This window comes from Haliotis rufescens, unplaced genomic scaffold (assembly GCF_023055435.1).
Source record: "Haliotis rufescens isolate VD_foot unplaced genomic scaffold, xgHalRufe1.0.p SCAF_11, whole genome shotgun sequence".
NCBI classification, from domain to species: domain Eukaryota; kingdom Metazoa; phylum Mollusca; class Gastropoda; order Lepetellida; family Haliotidae; genus Haliotis; species Haliotis rufescens.
Window position 1 is genome coordinate 22,123,593 of NW_025963791.1, and position 27,876 is coordinate 22,151,468.

The 27,876-nt window shown below is 43.8% G+C and overlaps 1 protein-coding gene across 1 annotated transcript in view; it reads right to left on the reverse strand.

Annotated features, from left to right (window-relative positions):
- Positions 1 to 27,876, reverse strand: part of LOC124137282 (DNA-dependent protein kinase catalytic subunit-like) — a 125,966-nt gene that overhangs the window by 59,455 nt on the left and 38,635 nt on the right. Inside the window, exons 27-54 of the mRNA XM_048392413.1 lie at positions 26,952 to 27,050; positions 26,471 to 26,598; positions 26,094 to 26,188; positions 25,401 to 25,503; positions 24,138 to 24,262; positions 23,404 to 23,476; positions 22,917 to 23,104; positions 21,966 to 22,110; positions 21,115 to 21,193; positions 20,523 to 20,645; positions 18,064 to 18,158; positions 16,086 to 16,263; positions 15,838 to 15,945; positions 15,369 to 15,616; positions 14,799 to 14,934; positions 13,681 to 13,773; positions 13,346 to 13,410; positions 12,165 to 12,267; positions 10,396 to 10,523; positions 9,905 to 10,112; positions 8,232 to 8,407; positions 7,479 to 7,647; positions 6,883 to 6,948; positions 6,335 to 6,523; positions 5,776 to 5,850; positions 3,921 to 4,055; positions 2,874 to 2,993; positions 1,888 to 2,031 (exon numbers count right to left, since the gene is read on the reverse strand). Coding sequence (XP_048248370.1) covers positions 1,888 to 2,031; positions 2,874 to 2,993; positions 3,921 to 4,055; positions 5,776 to 5,850; positions 6,335 to 6,523; positions 6,883 to 6,948; positions 7,479 to 7,647; positions 8,232 to 8,407; positions 9,905 to 10,112; positions 10,396 to 10,523; positions 12,165 to 12,267; positions 13,346 to 13,410; positions 13,681 to 13,773; positions 14,799 to 14,934; positions 15,369 to 15,616; positions 15,838 to 15,945; positions 16,086 to 16,263; positions 18,064 to 18,158; positions 20,523 to 20,645; positions 21,115 to 21,193; positions 21,966 to 22,110; positions 22,917 to 23,104; positions 23,404 to 23,476; positions 24,138 to 24,262; positions 25,401 to 25,503; positions 26,094 to 26,188; positions 26,471 to 26,598; positions 26,952 to 27,050 — 3,594 coding nt within the window. The remainder of the gene's footprint in view (positions 1 to 1,887; positions 2,032 to 2,873; positions 2,994 to 3,920; positions 4,056 to 5,775; positions 5,851 to 6,334; positions 6,524 to 6,882; positions 6,949 to 7,478; positions 7,648 to 8,231; positions 8,408 to 9,904; positions 10,113 to 10,395; positions 10,524 to 12,164; positions 12,268 to 13,345; positions 13,411 to 13,680; positions 13,774 to 14,798; positions 14,935 to 15,368; positions 15,617 to 15,837; positions 15,946 to 16,085; positions 16,264 to 18,063; positions 18,159 to 20,522; positions 20,646 to 21,114; positions 21,194 to 21,965; positions 22,111 to 22,916; positions 23,105 to 23,403; positions 23,477 to 24,137; positions 24,263 to 25,400; positions 25,504 to 26,093; positions 26,189 to 26,470; positions 26,599 to 26,951; positions 27,051 to 27,876) is intronic.

A 27,876-nucleotide genomic window follows, 5' to 3' on the forward strand; every position in this document is an offset into this window, starting at 1 on the left:
CTATGGCTGTTGTGTCAGTACAACATGACAGCCTATTTCATATATGGTTGTTGTGTCAGTACAACATGGGGCCTATCTCAGCTATGGCTGTGGTGTCAGTACAACATGATGGCCTATCTCAGCTATGGCTGTGGTGTCACTACAACATGGGGCCTATCTCAGCTATGGCTGTTGTGTCAGTACAACATGGGGCCTATTTCAGCTATCGCTGTTGTGTCAGTACAACAGGGGCCTATCTCAGCTATGGCTGTTGTGTCAGTACAACATGGGGCCTATCTCAGCTATGGCTGTTGAGTCAGTACAACATGATGGCCTATCTCAGCTATGGCTGTTGTGTCAGTACAACATGGGGCCTATCTCAGCTATGGCTGTTGTGTCAGTACAACAGGGGCCTATCTCAGCTATGGCTGTTGAGTCAGTACAACATGATGGCCTATCTCAGCTATGGCTGTTGTGTCAGTACAACATGGGGCCTATCTCAGCTATGGCTGTTGTGTCAGTACAGCATGGGGCATTTCTCAGCTATGGCTGTTGAGTCAGTACAGCATGGGGCCTATCTCAGCTATGGCTGTTGTGTCACTACAACACGGGACCTATCTCAGCTATGGCTGTTGTGTCAGTACAACATGGGGCCTATCTCAGCTATGGCTGTGGTGTCAGTACAACATGGGGCCTATCTCAGCTATGGCTGTGGTGTCAGTACAACATGATGGCCTATCTCAGCTATGGCTGTTGTGTCAGTACAACATGGGGCCTATCTCAGCTATGGCTGTTGTGTCAGTACAACATGGGGCCTATCTCAGCTATGGCTGTTGTGTCAGTACAACAGGGGCCTATCTCAGCTGTGGCTGTTGTGTCAGTACAACATGGGGCCTATCTCAGCTATGGCTGTTGTGTCAGTACAACATGGGGCCTATCTCAGCTATGGCTGTTGTGTCAGTACAACATGGGGCCTATCTCAGCTATGGCTGTTGTGTCAGTACAACATGGGGCCTATCTCAGCTATGGCTGTGGTGTCAGTACAACATGATGGCCTATCTCAGCTATGGCTGTTGTGTCAGTACAACATGGGGCCTATCTCAGCTATGGCTGTTGTGTCAGTACAACATGATGGCCTATCTCAGCTATGGCTGTTGTGTCAGTACAACAGGGGCCTATCTCAGCTGTGGCTGTTGTGTCAGTACAACATGGGGCCTATCTCAGCTATGGCTGTTGTGTCAGTACAACATGATGGCCTATCTCAGCTATGGCTGTTGTGTCAGTACAACAGGGGCCTATCTCAGCTATGGCTGTGGTGTCAGTACAACATGATGGCCTATTTCAGCTATGGCTGTTGTGTCAGTACAACATGGGGCCTATCTCAGCTATGGCTGTGGTGTCAGTACAACATGATGGCCTATCTCAGCTATGGCTGTTGTGTCAGTACAACATGGGGCCTATCTCAGCTATGGCTGTTGTGTCAGTACAACATGATGGCCTATCTCAGCTATGGCTGTTGTGTCAGTACAACAGGGGCCTATCTCAGCTGTGGCTGTTGTGTCAGTACAACATGGGGCCTATCTCAGCTATGGCTGTTGTGTCAGTACAACATGATGGCCTATCTCAGCTATGGCTGTTGTGTCAGTACAACAGGGGCCTATCTCAGCTGTGGCTGTTGTGTCAGTACAACATGGGGCCTATCTCAGCTATGGCTGTTGTGTCAGTACAACATGGGGCCTATCTCAGCTATGGCTGTTGTGTCAGTACAACATGGGGCCTATCTCAGCTATGGCTGTTGTGTCAGTACAACATGGGGCGTATATCAGCTATGGCTGTTGTGTCTGTACAACATAGGGCCTATCTCAGCTATGGCTGTTGTGTCAGTACAACAGGAGCCTATCAAACTACCTGAGGTATTGCAGTGGTGTGCCAGGACATCATGGTGACAACCAGGTCCACAATGAAGTAGTTGGTGCCCCCAGACGTGACTGTGTCAGTGAAGAGAAACTGGCACAGGGGCCGCAGCCAGAACTTGGCATAGGGCTGGAATAGCTGGAACAGATACAAACATACTGAAACATTGTTTAAGTTTCTAATAGTGAGCAAGTTGGGTTTAATGCACGCTGAATAGTAGTCAGCCTGTGATGCAGGCCATAGATGTTTACCACTTTAGTGATGACCGCCTCCGCCCAGAGAGCGGAAGGTCTGGGGTTCGATCCCGGAAGCGTCATATTGAAAGACATTAAAAGATAGTGCTTGTTGTTACCCAACCTAGTGCTCGGCATTAAGGAGATAAAACAAGGACTGGTCCGCTTGGAGTCAGTATACTGTGTCTGATTTGGGCAGTAACATTAAACTGTGGCATGGTATCTCAGTGGGCTAGCACACTATAAAATCAGCATTAGTCCAGACTAGTACACGCACGCAGGCACACACGTGTGTACTAGTGCTGACTAATGCTGATTTTATATTGCGCTAGCCCACGCACGCACGCATGCTATAAAATCAGCATTAGTCAGGACTAGTACACGCAGGCAGGCACACACTCGTGTACTAGTGCTGACTAATGCTGATTTTATAGTGCGCTGAGATACAATGCCACAGTTAAATGTGACTGCAAAAATCTTGGATGCGAAGTTAAACCCCATGTCACCTCACCTCACTTACTACTTCAGCGAAACCAGCAAACATGGGTATGGTGCTGATAAACCAACAACCATTACCAGAGTAAATCTGGGATTCAAACCAATGATCACAGGGATGATGATTCAGGTGGGCTTAAGGATACAACTCTACACCGCAAACTGTGCTGCCCTTGAGAATCATGCCCTCAATTTCTTCACACAAATTTCAGTTCACAAAACTGACTGACAATTTCTGAGTAGTCGACTTACATCTGCTGTGTTGATGATAAGTTTGGCTATGAAGAGTTTGATGTTTTTGTGCACTGTGGCCTTCATCATCTTGTTGTGGAGGTATATCATCCATGAGGGCATCTCCTTGGGCAAAGTACCCTGAAACAAAACAGGACATTCCTTGAGTGTCAGCAGTGATTCTATAACACGTGGGGGACCAACTAACTAACGGGTGTCCAAATATCTAATGATATCTGAGTATATCCTCAAAAAGGAATGTCCAGCATGTACATAAGCAACTGCTGGTGTGATCTCTTCTCTCTGCACGTGTCTCAGCAGGGCAATGACAGACGCCATACACTCGTGCTGGTTCAGTCCCTACCTGAGCTACTGCTGGTGTGATCTCAGCAATGACAGACGCCATACACTCATGCTGGTTCATTCCCTACCTGAGCTACTGCTGGTGTGATCTCTTCCCTCTGCATGTGTCTCAGCAGGGCAATGACAGACGCCATACACTCGTGCTGGTTCAGTCCCTACCTGAGCTACTGCTGGTGTGATCTCTTCCCTCTGCATGTGTCTCAGCAGGGCAATGACAGACGCCATACACTCGTGCTGGTTCAGTCCCTACCTGAGCTACTGCTGGTGTGATCTCTTCCCTCTGCATGTGTCTCAGCAGGGCAATGACAGACGCCATACACTTGTGCTGGTTCAGTCCCTACCTGAGCTAGTGCTGGTGTGATCTCTTCCCTCTGCATGTGTCTCAGCAGGGCAATGACAGACACCATACACTCGTGCTGGTTCAGTCCCTACCTGAGCTTGTGCTGGTGTGATCTCTTCCCTCTGCATGTGTCTCAGCAGGGCAATGACAGACGCCATACACTCGTGCTGGTTCAGTCACTACCTGAGCTTGTGCTGGTGTGATCTCTTCCCTCTGCATGTGTCTCAGCAGGGCAATGACAGACGCCATACACTCGTGCTGGTTCAGTCCCTACCTGAGCTTCTGCTGGTGTGATCTCTTCCCTCTGCATGTGTCTCAGCAGGGCAATGACAGACACCATACACTCATGCTGGTTCAGTCCCTACCTGAGCTACTGCTGGTGTGATCTCTTCCCTCTGCATGTGTCTCAGCAGGGCAATGACAGACGCCATACACTCGTGCTGGTTCAGTTCATCCATCTCCAGCTCCACATAGTCATCCTCGACAGTCACATTCCCCTCCTGAAACATCAGGTGCTCTGTAATTATTCAGCTGAACTTCCTACCTGACAAACAGACGCAGATGATGTGAGGGACATGCTGTGCACATTGCCATCTGGAATTTCTGAGAATTTCACCTCCATCTTTTTCCTATGACCATAACAGAATGTTACCACATGTTAGTTCATGCTAAATGCAGGCATTTTATAAGCAGACCGCACAAAGTGCAGTTGGTAACAAATTCCACAAACATGCAAATAAATATCACTTCAATTAAATACCATATGTACAAAACCTAAACAAATTAAAATAATATTACTTTCATCACATTCAATATTCATGACTATATTCTGTTCATTGTGTACTACAGGTCGCTAATCTTAAATTTATACACATTAGCCAAACAAATCACTCTTCGTCACTAATTAACATACACATTAATCCCCCCCCGTTTGTGAGATGATCATGACTAATTGGAACAGGATAATCATCATGAGGGGATTATGATTATGAATGAGAGTTACGTTAAAGTGTAAATGTCCTTGTGCCAGGACACTGTCACTGCTTTGTGTAATATTAAATAATATATTGTGTGACATCATGTCTTTTGTGTTTCAATCTTCCAATAAAGTATGAGGTTCAGCCAGTTTATCTGCATTTTCCCGAGGCGAAGGGAGTTAACTGACTATAAAAGTCCAGTTTCCACCCTTGCAGAACTAGGCTGGAATTATGGAGTTATGTTTTGGCTGGACTAACAAGTCTATGGATTGTCCAGTCATAATCGTGTAACAAAATCGACATCTAGTTTGTAAACTGCCACGGCAGGATTTGCAAAGCATGTGTACCGCCAACTCGGCATCAACAGATATTTTCCAAATCAATCCAAATGTTTCTAATCAAGTTACTCATGTGATTTGATGCACTTGCGAATTAGGACCCGTTTTACCACAATATAGATTTTGATTATCGATCAGATCGTCTTGACTGGGTTCCACCATTTTGTTTCAAGCAAATGCAAGTGATACGAGAGGTTGCATCAGATTGGTCAATAGGAGGGACATAGAAGGGACTAACTCGTAATAGCCACTGGTGGAACTACGATTGAGCCTAGAAGTTCCAGGCTAGTTCGGCAAGGTTGGAAACTGGACTTTTATTGACAGTTAACTCCCTTGCCTTTGGAAGATGGTCTTATCTGTTGTGCAGTCAGTTGTTAGCTGCAGCCTGCACTGCAGTGGAGAAAACAACAATGAACATGCACCCTGCTAAAGCACTGAATACCTTTAAGCATTGTGTGGCTGAGACACAAGTCTTATTTGTTTAACTGTTATTTAATACTGCACTCAGATATATGATGGAGTGAGTGAGTGAGTATGGTTTTATGCCGCTTTTAGCAATATTCCAGCAATTTCACGGTGGGGAACACCAGTAATGGTCTTCACACATTGTACCCATGTCGGGAATTGAACCCGGGCCTTCAGCGTGATGAGGGAATGCTTAAACCACTAGGCTACCCGATATATGATGGAGTCTTGACCACACAAACCAGTGATTGTCCCACATCGCTGAGGTATGATGACACACAATCAAAGCAGTCACCGAGCCTGATCACCCAATCCATGAAGTCACGTCACACAAGAAAAGTTTGCAAGGGACAATTCTAATCTGCAGTCCCCATGGGTGGGATACAAGTAGCCATACAGAGCAACGTGTCATGGCGTCCATCATCCCATCATCATCTCACCTCCTCCTTGACAGCAGTGTAGCTGGCCTTCCTCTTGAACTGACCTCTGCCCCTTGACCTATCTCCAGTCACGCTCTACAGGAGCAAGGAAATAACACATCGTTATTTTTCAATGCAATGTATGTCTGTTCAGTTGCTTTCGTATAGGTCACCAAATGAGTTAGTCATAGTGTTGCTATATGTTTATTTATGGTAAACTTAATCTTCAATATTCTTTGGGGTACTACAAGAACACTTGCCTGTGTGTAACACAACTAGAATATATGCTTGTGGAAAGACAGCTAGAAACTTGCCTGTGTAACACAACTAGAATATATGCTTGTGGAAAGAGAGCTAGAAATTTGCCTGTGTAACATAACTAGAATATATGCTTGTGGAAAGACAGCTAGAAATTTGCCTGTGTAACACAACTAGAATATATGTTTGTGGAAAGACGGCTATAAACTTGTTGCCTGTGTAACACAACTAGAATATATGCTTGTGGAAAGACAGCTATAAACTTGTTGCCTGTGTAACACAACTTTAATACATGCTTGTGGAAAGACAGCTGGAAACTTGCCTGTGCGGAGCCTGACATGGAGAAATCGTACTGGCTGACATCCTCACTGAGGCTGCTGTCGGCCAGATACTGAGATGCCAGGTGGTATGAGGAGCCGTATGTGATGCTTGTGTCGTCTTCCTCATCAGCCCGCTTCTCCTTCACTTCATTACGGATGGACACAAACTTTTTCTTCCTTTCAAGTGGGTTCTACAAGAAAATAAAGAAAGTGAAGATTAATATTTGAGGAACGTGTATTCATCATGCAACTATATCTTATTAAGGAAAAGGAAGACTACTAATACTGACCTAGAACCTTTCCCTTTGAAACTTATCACAATGAATATCTTGTAATCTTGAATCAGTCTTAAAGCATCAATTTGATTAGGCTGACTTCCAGGCACAGTTGTTTGAAAGGTTTGTATGAAGAAAGTCTCTCTATTTCTATACAGGACATCAAAACATACAATTTCTTCTCTGAACACAATTTCTTTCTTTTACACCACACATTTTTATTTAAGACATCCCGCATATCCAATGATCTCTCTTTTTAAACCTTAGGCACCAACCTGCAGCTCCACGGTGAACTCATATGTCCTTTCCTTGTCGACGATGTTGTCCAGCAGGAACTGACCCTATGCAACAACAGCATCACAACGGTTACTGTCATACCTACTGGGGTAATGGTATTGTATGGAGTGGAGACAAATGCCATCTTTCTGGTGTAGTGGCCATAAAATTTCCAAGTCTCGTAATGGGATTCGAAACACAAACTTTCTGATACGAGGTTGAACGCCTTGTCCTCAAGACCAAAGAGGTCAAGGATGTCATCTGTGGGATGACTCCATGCCCTGCTACACAGGCAGCCACTGCACCAAGTTAGTGTGACATGTATGGTCACCCTCCCTGCGGGAGTTACATGAACTGTCCAAACTAAAGTTGTGGAACGACGTACAATCAAAAGAGAAAGTAGCTCTGAGTTTAAAGGAGGGAGGGAGGGAGAGAGAGAGAGAGAGAGAGTTACATACACTTCATACTAAAACACGTACACAAATATAAATAATAATATAAAAAAATAAATATATATAACATGCGACCAGGTATGGCCTATGAGACACTGTTTAAAGTTAAGTTAAGTCAGGAATTTCGTTGAATATTTACCCACCTTTGCTTCATCATCATTGAAGAGGAATCCCTTGAAGAACTTGACATCGGACTGTGTGCAGGAGATGACGGCTATGAGCAGGTTGTATGCTGCACAGTGATACAGGCGACGCTGTTCCACCAACGTGGTCTCACCTCGGACATCTTCACTCTTGGCTTCCTGGGAAGTTCTGCCACAACACAACACAGACTAAGGATGGCTCAACCAACACAGAGCCAAGAGGCTTGCAGCTCACATGCAAATCCAGAGATTGACAGTTTGAGCAACGATCCAAGCCAATGGAGTAAGATAATATACAATCAACCAAGTAATTGAGCCTCAACAACCAATACATGAGGGGTTTTGTTTGTTTGTTTGTTGTTTAACGATGCACATAGCAATATTCCAACTATATGACGGCGTTGTGACAATATTCGAGTCAGGACCAGACAATGCAGTGATTGACATCATAAGCTATTGGGATACAATGACATGCATCAACCAAGTCAGCGATCCTGACCACCCAATCACATGAGTTGCCTGTTATGGCAATGGGTAGCTGAGGACCTATTCTACCCCCCATCTTCACAGGTCCAATCCTGGAGGTTGCCTCTTACAATGAGCACATGCTGTTGGGAACCGATTCTAACCTGGAATTCCCATGGGAGCTGTTCACTAAGGACTGGTCACAATGTTACATATAAGGCGTGATCAGTTCAACATAGAATGACTAGCGCTCTATGCCCACAAACCTTGGTTTCTATAGCAACCTACTTGATAATCTTCTGTGTCAGCTCTTTGCCTGTTGTGGCATTGCCAGAGCAGAACTTGTCATTGATGGTGGAGTTCTTGGTGTTGATCTCATCCTTGGACATGCGTGAGTACAGGAGCTCCAGCAGCTGGAAGCAGCACTGCTTGCTGGTCAGCTGCGTCTCCATCTCCGCCACGGCCTGTGTGGTAGATACAGGCTTGAGTGTCAGATACAAGCTTGAGTGCTAGATAGAGGCTTGAATGTTAGATACAGGCTTGAGTGCTAGATACAGGCTTGAATGTTAGATACAGGCTTGAGTGCTAGATACAGGCTTGCATGTTAGATACAGGCTTGAGTGCTAGGTACAGGCTTCAGTGCTAGATATAGGCTTCAGTGTAAGATACAAGCTTCAGTGCTAGATACAGGATTCAGTGCTAGATACAGGCTTGAGTGCTAGATACAGGCTTGAGTGTCAGATACAGGCTTGAATGGTAGATACAGGCTTGAGTGCTAGATACAGGCTTCAGTGCTAGATATAGGCTTCAGTGTAAGATACAAGCTTCAGTGCTAGATATAGGCTTCAGTGCTAGTTACAAGCTTAAGTGCTAGATACAAGCTTGAGTGCTAGATACAAGCTTGAGTTCTAGATACAAGATTGAGTCCTAGATACAGGCTTGAGTGCTAGATACAAGCTTGAGTGCTAGATACAAGCTTGAGTGCTAGATACAGGCTTGAGTGTAAGATACAAGCTGCAATGCTAGATACAGGATTCAGTGCTAGATACAAGTTTGAGTGCTAGATACAAGTTTGAGTGCTAGATAAAACCTTGAGTGCTAGATACAAGCTTGAGTGCTAGATACAGGCTTGAGTACTAGATACAAGCTTGAGTGCTAGATACAAGCTTGAGTGCTAGATACAAGCTTGAGTGCTAGATACAGGCTTGAGTGTAAGATACAAGCTACAATGCTAGATACAGGATTCAGTGCCAGATACAGGATTCAGTGCTAGATACAAGCTTGAGGGCTAGATACAAGCTTGAGTGCTAGATACAAGTTTGAGTGCTAAATACAAGTTTGAGTGCTAGATACAAGCTTGAGTACTAGATACAGGCTTGAGTGCCAGATACAGGCTTGAGTGCTAGATACAGGCTTGGGTGCAAGATACAGGCTTGAGTGCTAGATACAAGTTTGAGTGCTAAATACAAGTTTGAGTACTAGATACAGGCTTGAGTGCCAGATACAGGCTTGACTACTAGATACAGGCTTGAGTGCCAGATACAGGCTTGAGTGCTAGATACAGGCTTGAGTTCAAGATACAGGCTTGAGTGCTAGATACATCAGTGTTTCTGGTTACATACAGATAGACAATAACAATAATACAAAAACATCGGTCCCTACAGCACTTTACACTGGCTGAATATCAAAACCTTGTTTTCTGAATATAAAACATGTAACAGACACTTTTATACCTTCTATTTTTACCCTTTTAAACTGTCTGAATTTTTGCAAACCCGAAGAAAGAAAAAAGTCACATCTGCTTTGATATTCCCACTATAGTACTTCATGTATGATTTTCTCAAACAAGTTGGTCTTACGACTGAAACAACTCAAGAGTACATTAGCCAATAACAACAAACCTTTGTATTCAATGCGGAATGGCTTTATCTCCACTGCATTTACGACTTCTCCAAGCTTACCTTGATCAACTTTGTCTCGACCACCTTCATGATCTCTCCAATGTGATCCAGGTAGAACTCGATAAAGGCAGTCTTCTGGCACAGCCGGAGCATCGGCAGACAAACACGCTCGATTGTAGCACGGCGTATCTCATTGGGGAAACTTCCTTCCTTCTGGAAGATCCTGAGTGGCACATCCAGGACCACCTTCTGCTTGTCTGCTGGTAACCTGCCACAACATGTCAGGGGAGATGTAGATTATGTGTTGAGCATGTTGCTACCACAGTCATCCAAGCAGTCCACACTACACATATAATCAGGTATTACCTGCAGAGATTCAACGAGGATTCCAAACTAACTGCTTATGGAAGGCAAAGTGGGAAAATATATCCTCCGTGATTGTACAGAAAAAGATTTTTTTATTATCACAGAACATATGTAACAGTGAAACCTAGGTCTTCAGAGAGGTGACCACGCTAAGCAGTGAGCACCATAATGACGAGTTTTCTCACCGTTTGATGAACCTGATAAGCGTGGCCTGTATCTCCTCCTCGTGTGCATGGCGACTCTCACGACAGAAGATGCTGATTATCAACTCCAGCAGCACTGGACTCCCAGACAGCTCCAGGCCAGCAAGGAGCTGAAACATTACAATCATGGGGTCAGCAGCACCAGACTCCCAGACAAGAGGCTGAAACATTACAATCATGGGATCAGCAGCACCAGACTCCCAGACAAGAGGCTGAAACATTACAATCATGGGATCAGCAGCACCCAACTCCCGGACAAGAAGCGGAAACATTACAATCATGGGATCAGCAGCACCAGGCTCCCGGACAAGAGGCTAAAACATAACAATCATGGGATCAGAAGCACCAGACTTCCAGACAAGAGGCTGAAACATTACAATCATGGGGTCAGCAGCACCAGACTCCCAGACAAGAAGTTGAAACGCTGGTCATGGGGTCATCAGTGCCAGACCCAGACAAGAAATTGAAACATTAGAATCATGGGATCAGCAGCACCAGATTCCCAGACAAGAGGCTGAAACATTACAATCATGGGATCAGCAGCACCAGACTCCCGGACAAGAGGCTGAAACATTACAATCATAGGATCAGCAGCACCAGGCTCCCGGACAAGAGGCTGAAACAGTACAATTATGGGATCAGCAGCACCAGACTCCCGGACAAGAGGCTGAAACATTACACTCATGGGATCAGCAGCACCAGACTCCCAGACAAGAAGCTGAAACATTACAATCATGGGATCAGCAGCACCAGACTTCCAGACAAGAGGCTGAAACATTACACTCATGGGATCAGCAGCCCCAGACTCCCAGACAAGAAGTTGCAACACTGGTCATGGGATCAGCAGCACCAGACTCCCAGACAAGAAGCTGAAACATTACAATCATGGGATCAGCAGCACCAGACTTCCAGACAAGATGCTGAAACATTACACTCATGGAATCAGCAGCACCAGACTCCCGGACAAGAGGCTGAAACATTACACTCATGGGATCAGCAGCCCCAGACTCCCGGACAAGAGGCTGAAACATTACACTCATGGGATCAGCAGCACCAGACTCCCAGACAAGAACTGAAACATTACAATCATGGGATCAGCAGCACCAGACTTCCAGACAAGAGGCTGAAACATTACACTCATGGGATCAGCAGCCCCAGACTCCCAGACAAGAAGTTGCAACACTGGTCATGGGATCAGCAGCACCAGACTCCCAGACAAGAAGCTGAAACATTACAATCATGGGATCAGCAGCGCCAGACTCCCAGACAAGAGGCTGAAACATTACAATCATGGGATCAGCAGCACCAGATTCCCGGACAAGAGGCGAAAACATTACAATCATGGGATCAGCAGCACCAGACTCCCAGACAAGAGGCGGAAACATTACAATCTTGGATCAGCAGCACCAGACTCCCAGACAAGAGGCTGAAACATTACAATCATGGATCAGCAGCACCAGACTCCCAGACAAGAAGTTGAAACATTACAATCATGGGATCAGCAGCACCAGACTCCCAGACAAGAAGTTGAAACATTACTGTCCTGTCGGGTTTTGAAATTATTTCAAACACTGACAAGGAGACACAAGTGGACAATGCGACTTGAGAGCATAGCCTCTCCATAACATGTTTAACCATAACGCTACTCCACGCCTTGGTCAAGTCCAATACTGAATTAGTGCTTTTGCATTAAGAGCACTCAACACATCACACATACAACATGCAAAGTTGCTCCTGTTTAACTCTCTTACCTTGTCTATGGATGCAATGTAGTCATTGTATTTTGGACTTCCCTTTACAAACTCGGCACTCTTCAGTGGGAAATGGTCAGCCACAAATCTATCCAGGCTGCGCCTGAAAAGGTTCATAACTTCATGAAATACTCGAATTTGCTTGGACAATCAATAAAATTAGACATAATCTATTTGGATTGGAAATGTGTCTGATTTTATGACCACTTCACTGTGCACTTATACAAATCACTTGTCGTCCAATCAGACGATTTTGGGATAGAGTTTATCCCGACCCACTCGGAATCCACAGGGCTAACAAAATAAGGGTCAGGCAAAACCCTGCATTTCGGCCACTCACTCATACTAACTATAGGCTTGCCCCGTTGCATCATTAAAAAAATACATGTCCAAACTGAACCACCAGAATCCTGCTTTCTACCAGCTTCCCTGCAAAACGGTCACTGCTGGTGATCCATGTTGGTGCACTCTGGTGCACTCATAGGTTGTACGACCAGCATAGGTTGCTATTTGGTAGCCTCGTACGACCAGCATAGGATGCCATTGGTAGCCTCATACGACCAGCATAGGTTGCCATTGGTAGCCTCATACGACCAGCATAGGTTGCCATTTGGTAGCCTCATACGACCAGAATAGGTTGCCATTGGTAGCCTCGTACAACCAGCATAGGTTGCTATTTGGTAGCCTCGTACGACCAGCATAGGTTGCCATTGGTAGCCTCGTACAACCAGCATAGGTTGCCATTTGGTAGCCTCGTACGACCAGCATAGGTTGCCATTGGTAGCCTCGTACAACCAGCATAGGTTGCTATTTGGTAGCCTCGTACGACTAGCATAGGTTACTATTTGGTAGCCTCGTACAACCAGCATAGGTTGCCATTTGGTAGCCTCGTACGACCAGCATAGGTTGCCATTGGTAGCCTCGTACGACCAGCATAGGTTGCCATTTGGTAGCCTCGTACGACCAGCATAGGTTGCCATTTGGTAGCCTTGTACGACCAGCATAGGTTGCCATTTGGTAGCCTCGTAAACCAGCATAGGTTGCCATTGGTAGCCTCGTACGACCTGCATAGGTTGCCATTTGGTAGCCTCGTACGACCAGCATAGGTTGCCATTGGTAGCCTCGTACGACCAGCATAGGTTGAGCACACTGATTTTGTATCTGATCTGAACCACACTTACTTTAGGTTAGATATGTGGGGTTCACCAACAACAGAGAAGAACGGAAGCAGGTCCAACACACGATTCTGAAAACAAACAATATCTTCTGATGTAAACCGCACATATGTCTGTAGGGCCATAATACATTCCTTATTGCCTGACTGAGTGTTTTTAGTCATACTTAGGTACTTCATCATATCAAAATCCCAAAACTTGCAAGTGTAAGGAAGACATAATGGCTGCTTGACAGTCATAGGAACATATCTGACAATTTTAATAACAATATTTCAAAGCTTTCCATAAACTTTAAAATTGGACATCTACATTTATAACATACCGTCCTTGCACACCATTACCTTAAAGGCCAGATTAGTCCTGCTGTCTGTCAACATTGTCTGGTACATCTCAAACAAGGTGGTGTACGCAGGGTGTGATGTATCGGAGGCCAGCTGAAACATATTAAGGTGGGAATAGGCACCATATAAAGGTTGGAATAGGCACCTTGACTCTTTGTCTATTTTCAGGAAAGGATGACCCCTAGAAGATAGTTATTGCTGGAGTGAGCAAAAACATTAATCAGTAGGCGGACAGGAAATTTAATATCTTTTGGTGGCCAGGAAGTTTTAAATGCTACCACAGTCAGTCACCTAGACAAACATTTAGTCTATGAAATCAATAAAACACATGGAAGGTTTACTGATACTGATGGTCAGTCAGTGGCAGCAAAGGAAATGCATGTACCATACTTGTGGCTCATCTGAGCAGGAAGTCTAATAGGGGTAACCTCCCTTTGTTGTGTATCCATGAACAGGACAGCTGCCTCATTTAAAGACGTTTTTGTGTGATGTGACAGTTTCTTGCTGTGCCTATTTAAGAGTGAGACAAGGGCAACGTGAGGCCTCTTACAACCTGATCGGCATCTTTTCCATTTGCCAAGTGCAGACAAATATCTCACACAAATATAATGGAATGGAAGAAATACAATTTCCCTTTACGTCTTCAACATTAGTTATATCTTAACATCAGTAGGTATATGATACAGCCAAGCTATATCCACTCGCCTCTGTACAGTTACAGATAACCAGCTTGGTTTCTTGGCTGAACTTATGCTTTTCACTCTGTCAGATATCCTAAAAAGTTCACAAGTTTGTGAGTGAGTGAGTGAGTGAGTGAGTGAGTGAGTGAGTGAGTGAGTGAATGAGTGAGTGAGTGAGTGAGTGTGAGTATGGTTTTACGCCGCTTTTAGCAATATTCCAGCAATATCACGGCAGGGGACACCAGAAATGGGCTTCACACATTGTACCTATTTCGGGAATCGAACCCGGGTCTTCGGGGTGACGAGCGAACGCTTTAACCACTAGGCTACCCGACCACCCCCACAAGTTTAGAAATGTTATCTAGTCAGAATGAGTGTAGTATTCTGCATTTGAGCACTGAGCCCTGGCACTAAACCATGCAACATGTACACACTCACCTTACTGTCCACCTGCAGCATCTTGGTCAGAAGCAGGATGACCAACTCCTGTTGGTCAGCTGTGGCCTTGTTGAACACCCATGACCGGAAAAACTCCCACTGCATCAGGATGGCAGACAGCACCCGCTCACCCTCCCTGGAAGACAGAGGTACCACTCTAGACCTTGATCTGACACCTTGAAAGGGGATAGGTTTCATATCCACATTGGGGGCACGGGTGTCCCAATCGTCTTAGGCACCTCAAATCGCTACCCAGAGTTGCCTCCCTTGAGCTTGCCAGAAACCTATGATCATTGGTATGATTCCTGGTTCGCCCTAATCATGTTTCCAGGTTTGTTCATACCATTCCCATGCACATAGGTTTCACCAAAGTGGTAAATGTCTGAGACCTGCATCACTTCTGGCTTTCCTCCCACATTCCCACATTAAGCTGACATGCTGTGATATACAAAAATGTCCTTGGAAAGACAACGGATAAAATTCCTTTGTACAACTATTTAACCCTGCCCTTGAAGATATAATAATATCCTTCCTCCCTACACAAACTGGCCTTAACAAAAGAAGGCCTACTTTTTGCGGAGTGCCCTGTCCTTGACCACATGATCCACCATGCTGACCAGCAGACTGCTCACTCGGCGAGGATCGTTTGCCGCTTGCTTGGCCAGGAGAACCAGTATCTGGTCCGATCTCTCAGCTAGGTGGGCACTGATGGGGGATTTGAACATCGTGAAGAACAGGTCCCCGTGACTCTGCTCCAAACCTTGGCTAAGTCCCAGAACAAACTTGCTTTCCAGAAGAGAATCTACCAGACTGTCATCCTGCAGGACGTCAATTTGGTGATTATTTCCACGTAATATAATATACATATAGAGATAAAAATAAAAATTTAGAGTAAAATAATCCTTTGTATTGAGCTCTTTAAAATGCATTAAAACATGAAACAAACTGAGTAATGATTTGGACGAGGTGAAGGAGAGATCTAGCCAGGGAGAGGACGAGGTGAAGGAGAGATCTGGCCAGCAGAAGGCGTTATACTTACCGGCAAACCCAGCTGGAAGGCCAGGTGAAGGAGAGATCTAGCCAGGGAGACGGCTGTCGGTGTCAGGTTGACAGATGAGTTATGGCTGCCTGTCTTCTGTATGACTCCCTACACAGGTAAACAAAACGGGACAACGGATAACAAAGAGAACTTTGTGTCATCTACTTGATGATTAACATGTGTTATGTAATATTATGTCCAGGAGAACTAATACCTTGCCCAGGCAAAAAACATATGAGTATATTCACCTCGTACACATTTTGCATGACCTTCTTGGCCAGCTTGCTGGCATCTCCACCGTGTTTGATTGCCTCCATCAGCAGGCCGTGTTTGTGCAGCTGCGTGTACCCAGCCACCAACTGCTGGACACCCGTGTGGTCAACACCAGCGTCGGTGAACGACAGTGGCAACAACCCCACCACGTCTCTGCAACAACATACTTTATACTTTTAGTCCACAAATATAGGGGTGTCTAATAGGGCCTCACAAAGGCCAATGCTGTTCCTTAGATACCATTTCTTCATACTAAGAGTACACATGTCATCAGTTACTAACTTGGGGGAAGGAGGAGGGGGGGGGGGGGGGGGGAGAGGGGGGAGGGGGAGGCATGGGTAGCATGGGTAGCTCAGCAGAGTGTAATCCCTTGGGAATGGTCACTGTGCAGGATTCATGAATTATGTCACGTATGCGTTCCAGAAACAAATCATCATGAGCTCAGTGCTGTTTCACCTGGTTAAGTTTTTGTTTTTTTCAGCACCATTCCCATGCTTGTGGGTTTCACTAAGTGGTTAATATCAAAACACTTCATCACTTTCCTCCCACATTGCGCTGACACACTTATCACCATGATAGCTCACCTGATGTACATAGTCAGACTTTCCTCCTACACTGCGCTGACACATTTATCAGCATGATAGCTCACCTGATGTACATAGTCAGACTTACCTCCTACACTGCACTGACACACTTATCAGCATGATAGCTCACCTGATGTACATTGTCAGACTTTCCTCCCACATTGCGCTGACACACTTATCAGCATGATAGCTCACCTGATGTACATTGTTAGACTTTCCTCCCACATTGCACTGACACACTTATCAGCATGATAGCTCACCTGATGTACATTGTCAGACTTTCCTCCTACACTGCGCTGACACATTTATCAGCATGATAGCTCACCTGATGTACATAGTCAGACTTACCTCCTACACTGCACTGACACACTTATCAGCATGATAGCTCACCTGATGTACATTGTCAGACTTTCCTCCCACATTGCGCTGACACACTTATCAGCATGATAGCTCACCTGATGTACATTGTTAGACTTTCCTCCCACATTGCACTGACACACTTATCAGCATGATAGCTCACCTGATGTACATTGTCAGACTTTCCTCCTACACTGCGCTGACACATTTATCAGCATGATAGCTCACCTGATGTACATAGTCAGACTTACCTCCTACACTGCACTGACACACTTATCAGCATGATAGCTCACCTGATGTACATTGTCAGACTTTCCTCCCACATTGCGCTGACACACTTATCAGCATGATAGCTCACCTGATGTACATTGTTAGACTTTCCTCCCACATTGCACTGACACACTTATCAGCATGATAGCTCACCTGATGTACATTGTCAGACTTTCCTCCTACACTGCGCTGACACATTTATCAGCATGATAGCTCACCTGATGTACATTGCCAGACTTTCCTCCTACACTGTGCTGACACACTTATCAGCATGATTGCTCACCTGATGTACATTGTCAGACTTTCCTCCTACACTGCGCTGACACATTTATCAGCATGATAGCTCACCTGATGTACATTGCCAGACTTTCCTCCCACACTGTGCTGACACATTTATCAGCATGATTGCTCACCTGATGTACATTGTCAGACTTTCCTCCCACACTGCGCTGACACACTTATCAGCATGATAGCTCACCTGATGTACATTGTCAGACTTTCCAGCTAATCAAGCAAATAATAGCATTGAGGCAATTGTAAATGAATATGAAACTTGCTTTCATAAACTTTCATAAAAAAATCACACCTTCAACTAACCTGTGCCATTAATAACTATGCCATGCAATTAAACTTATCGCAACTTATGCTTACTCTGAAAATTGCCGATTACATACATACAGCAGTATTAAACATTTGATTGTGTAGTGACTATTATGACATGAAAATCTGAAAGACCACCAACCTGTCTCCCTTGAGCTGTTCCTTGAGTGTTAGGTTGAGTTGTTTCAGGTGGCTGGGAGGGAGGAATTGCTTGAATACTACAAGAAGCTGCTCCATCTGCAAATTGAATTACATGACACATAATTACCTGTTCATCAAATTTTATGATTCAGTTTATGAGTGAGTGAGTGAGTATGGTTTTACGCCACTTTTAGCAATATTCCAGCAATATCACGGCGGGGGACACCAGAAATGGGCTTCATACATTGTACCCATGTCAAGAATCGAACCCTGGTCTTCGGCGTGACAAGCGAACGCTTTAACCACTAGGCTACCCGACCGCCCCGATTCAGTTTATGAGCTGGCTAAAATAGTTCATCATTATTCTTTTCTGACATGGCATCAAATTTCCTTGCTTTATCAGTGTGTTATGAGCATGCCACATCCCCACAACACATCAACTGACAGTGAGTGAGTGAGTGAGTGAGTGAGTGAGTGAGTGAGTGAGTGAGTGAGTGAGTGAGTGAGTGAGTGAGTGAGTGAGTGAGTGAGTGAGTGAGTGAGTGAGTGAGTGAGTGAGTGAGTGAGTGAGTGAGTGAGTGAGTGAGTGGTTTTACGCCGCTTTTAGCAATATTCCAGCAATATCACGGCGGGGGACACCAGAAATGGGCTTCACACATTGTACCCTTGTCAGGAAGTGAGTGAGTGAGTGAGTGAGTGAGTGAGTGAGTGAGTGAGTGAGTGAGTGAGTGAGTGAGTGAGTGAGTGAGTGAGTGAGTGAGTGAGTGAGTGGTTTTACGCCGCTTTTAGCAATATTCCAGCAATATCACGGTGTCAGGAATCAAACCCGGGTCTTCGGTGAGTTGAGCGAACACTATAACCACTAGGTTACCCGACCGCCCCACTGACAGAATGATACATGAATATAAATAACTGAGTCCCCATGTCTCACCTATTGCTAATTGACATGTGTGTCACTATTGTGAGTTTATGCAACATTACACACTTGGGGCAGCACACAAACAAATACAAATTAGAAATCACCTCACACAGCAATTAACATGTTTAAGAATAAAAAAAATATAAATGAATTGGTTCTCAGGCAAAGGCTTTGGAAAATATAGCGAGGCGGGCAGCCTTTTTTGGGTGGGGGAATTGTTCAAACTGGTATGTAACCAATCAAACAGTTGTGTACAATCAACATGGGAAAGGACCTCCCTACATAAATGTAATCCTTGATGAGTAAAATACTGAGTATTTGACTACTGTTGGGACTACCAGTGTGTGCATAATACACACATACAATGAGCTTCGATCTTATTTCACATGCAAAGACATTATCGTGAGCACACAACACCATAAGTAGCATGTCTACAAGTCCATACTAAAGTACACAAGTTAGTCCTGTTATTACACTATCTGGCTATAAAAGTGTTCATTCTGTAGCCGGACTTACATGTGTAATCCATTATATTACTTCATTCAATTTTGTTTACATTAATTTCGGCGTAATCATGTCTGAACTGATTGGTAAATCACATCAACTCACCATGAACCCGCTTTGAAATGAACATTAGTCGTTAGAGATACAAAGTCTTCAGTCTTCCTATCACTTTATTGAAATTTCTTTTCAGTTATGATATTTGCCATGACATTAATCAGCCATAGATCGGGGAGAAAATTGTAACTGCTGATCGCTATTTCCGGCATATTTTATGAGATGAATACACATGTAATCTTAATCTCCCCGTATGAAAATTGTCTGAAATACAGTACACAAATACCATTGAATTAGTAAATCATCGTGTTTATTGATGTTTTATCATAAATGTCATGTTTTCATTGACCAAATTTGCAAATGGCAAAACAAACGCAAAACAAAACAAAACTCTTATTGCCGCCACGACCATATAAGGATATGTGCAGTAAAGCAGTGCCCATGTAAAGGGAAGAAACTGCACGTTATATTGGATCGCATTGTTTTAAAGTATTGTAGCATTTCACTGCCAGGGTCGTGTGTCCAAGATGCAGAATTATAAAGATTTATTTTTTTAGATGGAAATAAAAACGAAACATGCGGCAGACTTTGTCATGATGGAGTGGTGCCTGGAGAACCAAGACTATTTTTTTGTAAGACTAGGCAGAAATATTTTTTTCAAAATGTCGACTCACTGGTTTAAAAATACCTGATAGACTGAAACCAAGGGAGTAAAAAGATATTGAATACGCAAAGAAAACAATAAATACCCAATGCATGTAATCATATCCGAATTCTACATGCCTTTCTAGAGATTCCAGTTCAGGAAACATCAATGCCAAGTGTCAGTCTTATTGGTTAAGTTGTGTTCAGAGATGACTCAATAGATAAACCTCAGTAATGTTCACTTGAGCTTAAAGCCTTAAATTTGAAATCATGATACAGGCAAATGTCGCCTGCCATATCTGGAATAATTGTGAACAGGCAGATTTCTGTGACCTTACCTCTTTTGGGAGTTTCTCCATGATTTCAATATCTCCCATATTGAAGCCAACAGAGCTGGGTTGTACCACACATCTACACAGCAGCTCCCACAGAGACTGGTTCAGCACTGACTCAGGGATTACCTGGAGTATATATAACAATGTCAACAGAGCTGGGTTGTACCACACATCTATCTACACAGCACTGACTCAGGGATCACCTGGAGTATATACAACAATGTCAACATAGCTGGGTTGTACCACACATCTACACAGCACTGACTCAGGGATTACCTGGAGTATATACAACATTGTCAACATAGCTGGGTTGTACCACACATCTACACAGCACTGACTCAGGGATTACCTGGAGTATATATAACAATGTCAACATAGCTGGGTTGTACCACACATCTACACAGCAGCTCCCACAGAGACTGGTTCAGCACTGACTCAGGGATTACCTGGAGTATATACAACAATGTCAACAGAGCTGGGTTGTACCACACATCTATCTACACAGCAGCTCCCAGACACTGGTACAACAATGCTAACAAAGCATCATTGATGAATAAAAGTATCTTTAATCACTGTGAGTTTTGTTATCCAGTACCTTAGCAGCAACCTTGGCATGGGATCCATACATGACCATCAGCAAGTTCAACACTCGGACCATCACTGTACACTTTGCCCTGGCAAGCAGAAAGGACAAAATTACTGAACCCATCAAAGTGAAACTACAGGCTCCTCACAACTTAAACATTCCTTGCTCATCACACTCACAATCGACCCGTGAAGATTCCGGGGTAGAATAGGTCTTCAGCAACCCATGCTTGCCGTAAAACGCGACTATGCTTGTCGTAAAAGGTCACTAACGGGATTGGGTTGTCAGGCTCGCTGACTTGGTTGATGCATGTTATTGATCCCAAATGCGTGGATCGATGCTCATGCTGTCAATCACTGGATTGTCTGGTCCAGACTCGATTATTTACAGACTGCCGTCATACAGCTGGAATATTGCTGAGTGCGGCTATTAAACAACAAACAAACAAACAAACAAACACACTCACAATCATGTGACCGGGAGAAGGTCTTCACAATACACTTGCTAAAATAAATGACTTACAACTTGATTAATCGACTCCCAGCATGTTTGTCAGTCAAATATCTTGAAATGTGTTGCAATTTGCGTTTCAAGTTCATTACTAAAAATAGCCGCTACGAACATGTGTCTAAAGTTAGCTGTTCCTATTGAATCTGCTCTGAAGCAATTATAGTCAAGAAGTTCCACACAATTTGACGTAAATATGCATATCGCAAAACATATCGTATCGTGATACGTTTCGTATCAAGACCTTGCTGTATCGTTTCACCCATACTCACTCACTCACTCACTCATATTTGTGAATAGTTATGCTATTTATGCTACAATTCCTTCCCTTGACAGAGATGCATGTCCAGTACCTGTTGTAGTCGTCTGTTTCCCGGGGGGTGAAGAAGTCGGCTGTCGACTGATGTGTGAACAGTTGTGAGGCACCCTGGATGTCCACCAGGGCCAGCTTCTCACAGAAGTACTGGATACTTGAGAAAACTTGACCCCGGGACTTGCCTGAACCACACACAATGGAGAAATAATGAAACAACATGAAGGAAAGACAAACTATCATCTACATTACGATGTAGGTATTTAGAACACTGATACCTGTGGTCTTTTTGATAACAATTTGAATTAGTCATTGTAGTTGAAGAAATAACCAGAGTGAGTGAGTGACAATAATACTACGTACTCTGAGTTGACATCCTCAAATTAGGCAATTAGGTGAGTGAGTGAGTGAGTTGTGTTTAACGCCGCTTTTAACATTATTACAGTTATATCATGGCGTGTCAGCTTAATGTGGGAGGAAAGCCCGAAGTGATGCAGGTCTTAGACGTTTACCACTTCAGTGAAACCCACAAGCACGGGTATGGTGCTGACAAACCTAGAAACATAATCGGGGCGAACCGAGTTTCGAACCCACAATCATAGGTTTGGCTTGCCCAAGGGACGCAACTCTGCACAGCGAATCGCACCGCCTTAGACGACTGTGCCCCCCTAGGCAATTAGGAATAAGTGGAGAAAATTGGGATCTAAGTCACTGATTTAAAGACAATTGTCATGATTGACTTCAAGGTTTTGATGGAGAAATATATATCATTTTTTACATTTGATTTTACAAGTCCTCCACATCTGTAAACCTTCCCATCACAAGCTAAAACAAATGATTATCAAAAGATTATTAATTGGTTCTGTATGTGACAAGATTCAAAATGTTTTCAGGTTCCTAAATTACACAATAGCCTACTTTTTAGCTTCAGATGGGATTCTATAAGTGTTTACAAATATGTTAGATAAAGACACAATGTTCATCACCAGACCTCCAAACAACTCTTCAGGAGTGAGGAAGCCCTGGCCGAACACCCAGGTGTAGCAGTCCAGTGCAGCCAGCAGCATGTCGAACCAGCTGACAGCCGCTGTGAGAGAGAATGTGTCCGCAATGTCCTCCATCCGGGGGCAGCTCGACAGCCCCATCTTGCCATACTCCGCCTGATTGCCTCCCTCAAACCTGCATCAACACAGGGTTACACTAGTACAACAGTCTGCCCCAATCTTGCCATACTCCACCTGATTGACTCCCTCAAACCTGCATCAACACAGGGTTACACTGTTGTACAACAGTCTGCCCCAATCTTGCCATACTCCACTCTACTACCTCCTCAAACCTGCAGGCTGAAACTACATTAAACATTTATCACTCATACCTTGCTGAATAAAGATTCTCACCTCACTCATCACATTCCCAGGTGATCAATACTACACCTCAATCATACGACATCTCTCTGCCACTGACGGGATGAGACTAACCTGGACAGGAAATAGAGCGGCCCTTCCTTGGACTTGAGAAAGGTCTGGAAATATGTCCTGGCAGCCTTGATACCTGCATATACACATCCAGTTACAAAGTTGTCATGTTACCAGTGCATTAACAAATGTTACTGCATGATTAGACATGAATATACCATGATAGACACACAAGACCAACACCACAATGTTCATATACGATGTTGAAAATGGTTAACAGTACCTCACAAATATGCTTATTTTCAAAACAAACTGTGGACATGCAAAGACCTCATTTTTTGTAAAATCAAGGACACTCTGAAATAGCAAACCAGTTGAAAATGGTAGGTTTGTGCTCTTGTCAGCTCGACGGATTCTCACGTATGTCTTCCATTTATACTTGGATTTGTTTGGTTATTGTTTGGTTATTGTTTGTTCTTTAACGCTGTACTCAGTTTGCAAATAATTGAGTCTGGACCAGACAAACCAGTGACCGACATCATGAGCATTGATCTAAATAATTGGGATATGATGACATGTGTCAACCAAGTCAGTGAGTCTGACCACCTGATTCCATTTGTCGCCTCTCACGACAAGCATTTGTTGCTGAAGACCAGTTCTAACGCGGACCTTCACAGGTATTAAAACTATACAGCTTATGGTATCTGGAACATAAGAATTGTTATGCAACAATACTACTATGAATCTTGACACTATAAATCACATATTTGGTGAATTTATCTCTTGTTGCTCCTGACCTGGAATCAGTGGTGCCAGACTGACCACAAGCTTCATGCAGGAGTGTCGGCAGTCTGTCTGCGGACGTCCACACTGCCTGGTCAACCAGCGCACAGCAATGTCCAGAGTCTTCTTGCTCCATTCTCTGACAGGAACCCGATATTGACAACAAATCAGCATCAACATCCTAAATGCATCCTCAACAATTCATATCCTTCAACAGTGCCTATAGTTCAACAGTCCCTACACAGCAACAGTCCCTACACAGCAACAGTCCCTACACATCAACAGTCCCTATAGTTCAACAGTCCCTACACACCAACAGTCCCTATAGTTCAACAGTCCCTACACACCAACAGTCCCTATAGTTCAACAGTCCCTACACACCAACAGACCCTATAGTTAAACAGTCCCTACACAGCAACAGTACCTTTAGTGCAGCAGTCCATATAGTTCAACAGTCCCTATAGTTCAACAGACCCTACACACCAACAGTCCCTATAGTTCAACAGTCCCTACACATCAACAGTCCATAAAGTTCAACAGTCCCTATAGTTCAACAGTCCCTACACATCAAAAGTCCGTATAGTTCAACAATCCCTACACACCAACAGACCCTATAGTTCAACAGTCCCTACACATCAACAGTCCATATAGTTCAACAGTCCCTACACACCAACAGTCCCTATAGTTCAACAGTCCCTACACATCAACAGTCCCTACACAGCAACAGTCCCTATAGTTAAACAGTCCCTACACATCAACAGTCCATATAGTTCAACAGTCCCTACACACCAACAGTCCCTATAGTTCAACAGTCCCTACACAGCAACAGTCCCTATAGTTCAACAGTCCCTACACATCAACAGTCCCTACACAGCAACAGTCCCTATAGTTCAACAGTCCCTACACATCAACAGTCCGTATAGTTCAACAATCCCTACACAGCAACAGTCCCTATAGTTCAACAGTCCCTACACAGCAACAGTCCCTATAGTTCAACAGTCCCTACACAGCAACAGTCCCTATAGTTCAACAGTCCCTACACATCAACAGTCCCTACACAGCAACAGTCCCTATAGTTCAACAGTCCCTACACATCAACAGTCCCTATAGTTCAACAGTCCCTATAGTTCAACAGTCCCTATAGTTCATTAGTTCCTTCAGTTCATGGGTTCCTATACTTCAATGGTCTCCATACTTTAACAGTCATGAAGCTACAGATAGGTAAGAGGCAGTGGTAGATGTTGGTTCACATATCAGGAAGATAGATCATGTCATACCTTGGTTCTTCTCTTAGTTTGCTCTCTTTCTTCAGCATGTCAGCACGACCTTTGATGATCTTCTCCAGATGTTCCAAAGCTTTAGTGCATTGTTCCCTTGTACCTTCATCAAGCATCACTTTCACAATAAATTATTTCAACACCAGGCAATGATTAACTTGTCATAAACTAAATGTACATTTTTCTAAACTCAAGGGATACTTCCTGTTTGTTGTTTAACAACGCACTCAGCACTATTCCAGCTATATGACTGGAATCGATCTACACAATTGGGATATGGTGACATGCATCAACCAAGTCAGCGAACCTCACCACTTGATCCTGCTTGTTGCCTCTTACCATAGTTACCACAACCATGGGTTGCTGAAGATCAATTCTAACACAGATATTCACGGATCGGATAATTCATGAAAAACTTTGGAAAAAAATCAAAGTATATTATAATACCACTCCTTCATCTGAACAAATATTGCAAGTTTTTTCAGTACTAAAATGAATCTCAGACACAAGGCTCATGATAATAATAACAAGGAGGTTTTTCAAAAATTCTCATTTTGATCAAGTTTGACAACTTGCATTTGCATATTTCTCGAAACAAAACTGTTTAAAGTTTCTTTACAACAAAATTGAAAACTGAAGAAAACGACAACAAAACAACAATGAAATTATTGAAAGTCTGTGACTGATCCTCACCAAGAGACTTCTGGTCTGAGTGGGCAATACTGAGACTCTCCACGAAGTGCACCAGGATCTGGAAGGTAAACCTGTCCACCAAGGCATCCTCCTCTCTGTGGGACAAAGGAAGCTGCTGGTAATGTCGGCAGTCACAACACACCACTACATCACCAAACGTCAAAGTTCATTCTCTTCAAATAAGTTGGAAGAAGTTATTTTGGCTTTGGTGCTGTCCATGACAGGAGAATACCCAGAGTGAAAACTTTCATTTTTGTCTTGAGGACAAATAAAGGCTATCTGAAACCTCACAGACATTTCTAAAAGCTCAAAAAAAGCTAGACACCTAATTGTTGGTGATGATTTTTAACACCACTATATTCCTTTGAACCACCTACCTAAACACTGCATAGAAGTTATTGAAGGCGAGTGCAGCTCCGAGTCTCTTAAAGGCACTTGGATGGACGGCAAAACTGAACATACGTTTCAACACTGACTTGGCGTTTACAGCGCTCTTCTCCATGGTCTAAAGAAAAAAATGCCACATATTTTACATTGAAAAGGAACATGTAAAACTGATATCCATTATCTGCCATACAATATAATCAGCCAAACCACTCCAATAGTCATCGGCCCAACATGTACAGTTGTCATACAATCAATACAAGTGATTCCTTTCAGAATTTGAGATACCATACTGTTTACTTTTTATTTAATGCCACAGTAAGCAATACTCCAGTCACATCTCATTGGCCTGTGAACATTGTGAATACCTGAGTCTGGACAAGACAAACCAGTGATTGATATCACGAGCTTGTCCTTTGAAGAATCTATGTGAGTGAAGTTGATGTGGACTGAATGTCTCACCAAGGTACCAACCTTCTTGCTGGTTTGTTTGATGGACCACTTCAGGAACTCGCGCAGACACCGGGCACTGAAGTCTCGGAGCCCTGTGTCCGTCGCCTGAATGATGCCATCCTAATAAAGATGACACAGACATGAATTTATTCATCATTTAAAAGACAAGTTTACAGGAAAGTCAACAAACCTCAAATTCAGCGTCCTGTTTCTATGGACACTACAACTGTGGCAACTGAACAATGTTTAATAGGGTGTGATCATAACAGCTAACGTGCGCCAAAGATTTTCAAGTCTGCTATCTAGCCCAAACTTAGCATCTTCTTGTCAGGACATTTTGTTACTATATGGGATATTATTAGCTGAGCTTACTAGATTTTTTATTCAGGCTCGTGGCTAAAGTCATCTACTGACATACAGGCTGTCCCTGAGTTTGTTTGTTGTTCAGCGCTGCATTCAGCAATATTCTAGCTATATGACAACAGTCTGTAAATATTTCTTCCCTTAATATTAGGATGGTTTTTTTTGTTATTTGTTGTTTAATGCCGTACTCAGTCTCTAAAATAATTGATTCTGGATCAGACAACCCAGTGATTGACATCATGAGCACCAATCTTCACAATTGGGATATGATAACATACAGCCTGACCATCCGATTCCAATTTTCGCCTTCTACTACAAGCATGGGTTGCTCAAGACCACGACCATTTGTAACCGGGATATTCACAGGGGCGTCCCACATAAGCTGTTTCATGTTTCATGTTGTTTAACGCCACACTCATCAATATTCCAGCTATATGACGGCGGTCTGTAAATAATTGAGTCTGGAACAGACAATCCAGTGATTGATATCATGAGCATCGATCCACGCAATTGGGATACGATGACAAGCATCAACCAAGACGTCGTCTTTTACAGCACGCATGGGTCACTAAAGACCATTTGA